This window comes from Echinops telfairi, unplaced genomic scaffold (genome assembly GCF_000313985.2).
Source record: "Echinops telfairi isolate 266 unplaced genomic scaffold, ASM31398v2 ScPeMD7_10;HRSCAF=50, whole genome shotgun sequence".
Taxonomy (NCBI): Eukaryota; Metazoa; Chordata; class Mammalia; order Afrosoricida; family Tenrecidae; genus Echinops; species Echinops telfairi.
In genome coordinates this window covers 1,281,235-1,286,349 of record NW_022103907.1, presented here as the reverse complement: position 1 = coordinate 1,286,349, position 5,115 = coordinate 1,281,235, and the positions used below count along the sequence as shown (strand labels likewise).

The window sequence follows — 5,115 nt, the reverse complement described above, 5'->3', positions numbered from 1 at the left end:
CAGCACGGAGATGTTTACACGTTCACGGATTCCGTTTTCCTCCTGCAGTCGGCATCATCGTGTTTTGTGAGATGGAGGAGGACTTTGTGGATTGGTGTTAGACATATGGGTTAATGTTGGACTTGTGGGCTTGGGCAGCACTGGGTTGGGATGTTTTCTTGATACGTACTTAACCTTTATATAAAACTCTCTCATACATGAGTTTCTGTAGATTTGTTTCTCTAAAGTATCCAGATTAATACACCCCCTAATTACTGACTATGGTTGTAACATCTGTGTGGCCGCTGTAATGACTTGTTGAAGCAAGCAGAGAAGAAGCGTGTCTTGGGCAGAATAGTTGGCATTAGAACTGGTAGAGAAAGTTGGAAGTAGAGGTATGCCTGACTTTCGCTTTCATAGGAAATCAGTGTTAGGCTGATGTTGAGTTTGATTCTCCTTTCCTCCTTTCTCCAACACCATTATTACAGGCAAAAACAGAGATGAAGGGGGGGGGGGGGGGACACACCTCATTTTACCTACTCATTATCACAACTTCAGAGGTACCTTCAATTCCACTTAGGAGGTAGAGGGAGTACAGTAGAGCTCTCTTGCCTCCTATTCTCACTGGTCCCCTATCTTTGGGGGGAGGGGTGGTAGGGAATTGAAATACCTATTTATAGCTATACAGAACTTATGCCTAATGGCTTGTTTCCAATTAAACTTAGATTATAAAAAGCTCCAATGGCTGTTCCCTATCTACCAGTAGAAGCCTACTGACATTTATAAAGCATTTCTTTCCTTATCTTCCCAGTATCCCAAGATTTCCAAGGTAAACTTTGTATAAGAAATGATGTAATGTATCATATGTTGATCTGCTATCCTCAAAGTACATGGCTCAAACCCACTAAGGTGCTCTGCCGCAGAAAGAAGAGGCTAGTTGCTCCCATACAACTTCAGAAACCCCACACCGGGTCCCTGTGAGAAGAAATCAACTGGATGGCAGTACTCCTGTGGTTCTCACTAGTCCTAAATCTTAATCTAACCCGGTCTTGAATTTGACTGGAATAAATCCAAACCAAACCAAACCCACTGCTACCTTGTAGATTTCAACTCATAATTACCCTATACCGTTTCTGAGGCTGCAAATCTTTATAGAAGATAGCCTAATGTGGGGAATTTGAATCATCATGAGTCTGAGTTTCCATGAGCCCTTACCCACCAGAACAAGGTAATACTGCATGGCTTAACATCAGGAAATGTGTGCGCCAGGACTATATCCTCTGTCATACTAATTCAGTCTGTATGCTGAGCCAATAACCAGAGAAAGTGGACTATATGAAGAATGCAGCATCAGGATTGGAGAAAGGCTTACTAACAACCTGATATGCAGATGACAACTTTGCTTGCAGAAAACTTGCTGATGAAGATCAAGGATTGCAGCCTACATTATGGATTTCACCTCAATGTATAGAAGTCCAAAGTCTACACAATTGGATCAATAGATTTGACTCAGATCTGCTACATAAGACCTCTTTAAAATGTTGAAAAGCAAGCATGTTACTTTGAGGCCTGGAGGTGGGCCTGACTTAAGCCCCATTTTGAATGCACGTGAAAAAGCTGGATATTGAATAAGGAGAATCATGTGTCGGAATTATGGTGCTAGCAAAGAATATTCAAAGTACCACAGACTGCTAAAAGAACAAGCAAATCTGTCTGGGAAGAAGTATACAGCCAGAATGTTCCTTCCTTACCTTCCTTAGAGGCAAGGATGGTAAGACTTTGTTTCACATATTTTGGACACATTGTCAAGAGAGACCAATCCCTGGAGAAAGACATCATGCTTGGTAAAGTGGAAGGACAGTGAAAAAAGAGGAAGGTCCTCAGTAAGAGGGACTATACAGTGGCTGCAACACGGGCTCAATCTTATCAACTGTGTGGATGGGGAGGGCCAAGCAGTGTTTCATTCTGTCAAGTAGGGTTGCTATGAGTCAGAACCGAATCCACAGCACCTGAGCATGCCTAACTTTTATAACCAGAAAAAAGCAGATACGCATACATATATGAAGTTGTATCATCCTTTATCATAAAAAAAAAACCACCCCAAACCCAATGCCACGGAATCATCTATTTATTATCAAACCGGGAGAACCAGCTTTATAACACTTGGATCCAATCTAGCTTAGAAGTCAGTGGATGAGAACAGAAGTGGCACTAATCACAATCATTGGTCCATTTTCATACTGCCTCCAAAATACACCAAGCAGCTTTTATTTATCCCATTTCCAATAGCCAGATGAACCAGTAAGATATTTATCATTAGGTTGCTTTTGTTTTGTTTTTTATGTCACAAAAGCACAAGTTGAAATTTAGCTAGAATTTCTTGACATTAGGAAAAAACTTGGCAGGATATGATCCCGTTTTACAATCTGATTGTAGTCTCACAGCATGTTCTTGATCTCTTTTTTCCTATCTCAAATTGTCTACAGCCAATTATAGCAACAATGTCTACTTTAAGCCACTTGTTGCTTTCTTTTCAAAGAGCATTTGGAACATTTAATAAGATACTTTGTGTTGACTAATACAAAGCAGTATATATTTTCAGTATATTTTCTTGGGCTTTGTTTTACAGAGAATTAAAAGTTAAAAAACATGATATACCCTTTGATCCTAAGGAGCCTTGGTAGCATAGTGGGTATGTGCTGGGCTCTGCTCCACAGGTCAGGTCACCAGTTTGAAGCCACTAGCCACTATACCTCTACTCTTATGAAGAGTTACAGACTTGGAAACCCACATGGGAAGTTCTACCCTGTCCTATGTGGTTCACTGTGAGTCGACATCAACAGAGAATGATTAGTGATCTTGCTACCACACACGTGACTTTATCATAGTGCTCTTGACTGATTCCTTACATTGAAACTGGCACCATTTAAACTTGAGTTTAAATTAAAATCAAGGCATTCCAAAAAGCTCTTGTTTGAAGACTATAAACAATTACTCATTAGAAAACGTTTGTCTACTTTGGTCATGTCTTTGAATTGATTCGGAAGGTGAAGGCATGAGGCCTGGAGAATTGCGGGAAGACCTATGAAACGAAATACGCTTCTCCAGAAATGAAGAACCAGTGATAGTCTTCACAAATGGGAATGTGTTGAACACAGCAACAGAAAGAGGTTGAAAAATGCCCAAGAAGCACTTGTTTAGACAGAGCTTTCTGTGTGGAGAGATTTGTGTCTTATCTTTAGATTCTTGGTGACTGGCAGAGGAAGCCAATAATGCTTGTCAAATTCAAATGACAAATAGGCCTGGGCTACTACCAAAAGAAAAGATCACTCAAAAAGATACCGACCACTTAATTTGCATACACAAAAAACAAATGGAATCACTTAATGCTTCTTTTCCCTCAATCTTTTTCCCCAGTGACTTCGAATAATCCACTAGTGTAGTTTAAGTTATCTGCAATCATAAAAAGTGAGTCAGGACATTTTAAATTGTATAAATATACTGTGCTTTCCGCCTACATACCACACACACATAAATAAAACACATGAAACTGAGCTACAAACATCAGACTTTAAAAATAGTTATGGTTATGAGCAAAGCTTAAAGAATATAAAAACAGTGGTAGCCTAACCGTCCCTAAATGTTAACAAGATGTTAAAATTCTGGAGGTTAAAAGGAAAAAGAATTTCCCTTGGAACAAGGCACAATTACAAAAATTAAACAATCTTTTTCAGAGCAAATTTCTCTTGAGTTAAAGCCATTCACATCTGTTAAGTAGTGAACGCTGAGAGCAGGCACCAGGGGGCCTCCCAGGAATAAGGAAACTAAAAGGTGAGTAAGCGTTCCTGGTAAAACTTTGCCTCATATTCAGCCTCAGACTGTTGAAGGTTTGTTTTCACATCTGGGACAAAGATACGGTACTTGGTTACACAACGGATACAGTCTGAACGGATGTTGTTTCAGGTACCCACACATTAGTTGAGGGGGAAAAAAAAACAAGCGGAACTAGCTCCCTACCCAAATCGTATTAACCTTCTTTGGTGATTTTCCAAATTTAAGTATAGACTGCTTCATTGCAATAGACAATTCTCCAGATAATCTGAAAGCAAACAGCACTCAGTATATATACACAATACATGGTATCTAAATTTACATTTTAACAAAGGCTTGATTTTCTTTTCTTCAAAACACGCGCGCGCACGCGCGCGCACACACCGATTAGCAATGACGCAGATTTGGGGGCAAAGAGACTCACCGGCAGAAGACTGAGATTAATTCGGAAAAATTTCTTGCAATAAATCAATCCATGGAACTCCCCTTTCCAGTTTTTCCCTTTTATTCCACCTCCACCCCCCTTCTCACCAACACCAAACTATTCCTTAAAAGCCACCTGGGCCCAGGAACTTTAAAAATGCCGTGAAGACTTGTAAATAAATACCTTTCAAACACAAGAGAAGCAAGCTTTCTGATAGACCTTTACTAACTTTGTTCGGTAATTAAGTTCTTTTTAAGTTGGTGCAAATTCTCAAAGGCAAACCGATTTACTTTTCGAATTTCTTAAGTGCGCCTTCAACTAGATCCAAGACTTTGTTGTACTAAATAAAACATGGTAGGTATTGCACTCCCGCGATTTTTCACCCTCTCCTCAAAAAGAATCCCAAGCCCTGCGATTGCATCCCATAGCCACGCTGAAGGGCCGATTAAACCAGCACCTTAAGGAGGCGGGCGTAACACTCAAGGCCAAGGTACGAGAGCACGGGGGACACCATTCCACGGACCTACCATGCAGCCCAGCCAGCACGCAGCCTCCTTGCAAAGGGTCACCGGAGCGAGATCAGCGAGGGGAAGCCCGCACCCCCTTCGTAAAGGCTGTCGCCCCGCAGACGGGGTCCCTCCACCCCCCAGGCCAGCGCGCCTCAGCCCCCAAGGAAATAACCCCCCGGAGCCCCCCGGAGGCCGCGGGCGCGGCGTCCCTGCAGCCGACCTCCCCAGGCCGCTCCCCGCGACAGCAAGCCGCCCGGCCTCCCTCCTCCGCGGGCCCACGGCTCGCCCGCGCCGCTCCCTCCGCAGACGCTGCTCCCGGGGCGGAAAAGAAGGTCCCCTCTAGTTTCGGCGGGGGACGGGGAAACGAGGCGA

The 5,115-nt window shown here is 42.6% G+C and overlaps 1 protein-coding gene across 1 annotated transcript in view; it reads right to left on the bottom strand.

Moving 5' to 3' along the window:
• Positions 1 to 5,115, bottom strand: part of PPP1CB (protein phosphatase 1 catalytic subunit beta) — a 42,287-nt gene that overhangs the window by 36,242 nt on the left and 930 nt on the right. Inside the window, exon 2 of the mRNA XM_045287014.1 lies at positions 4,964 to 5,082. Coding sequence (XP_045142949.1) covers positions 4,964 to 5,082 — 119 coding nt within the window. The remainder of the gene's footprint in view (positions 1 to 4,963; positions 5,083 to 5,115) is intronic.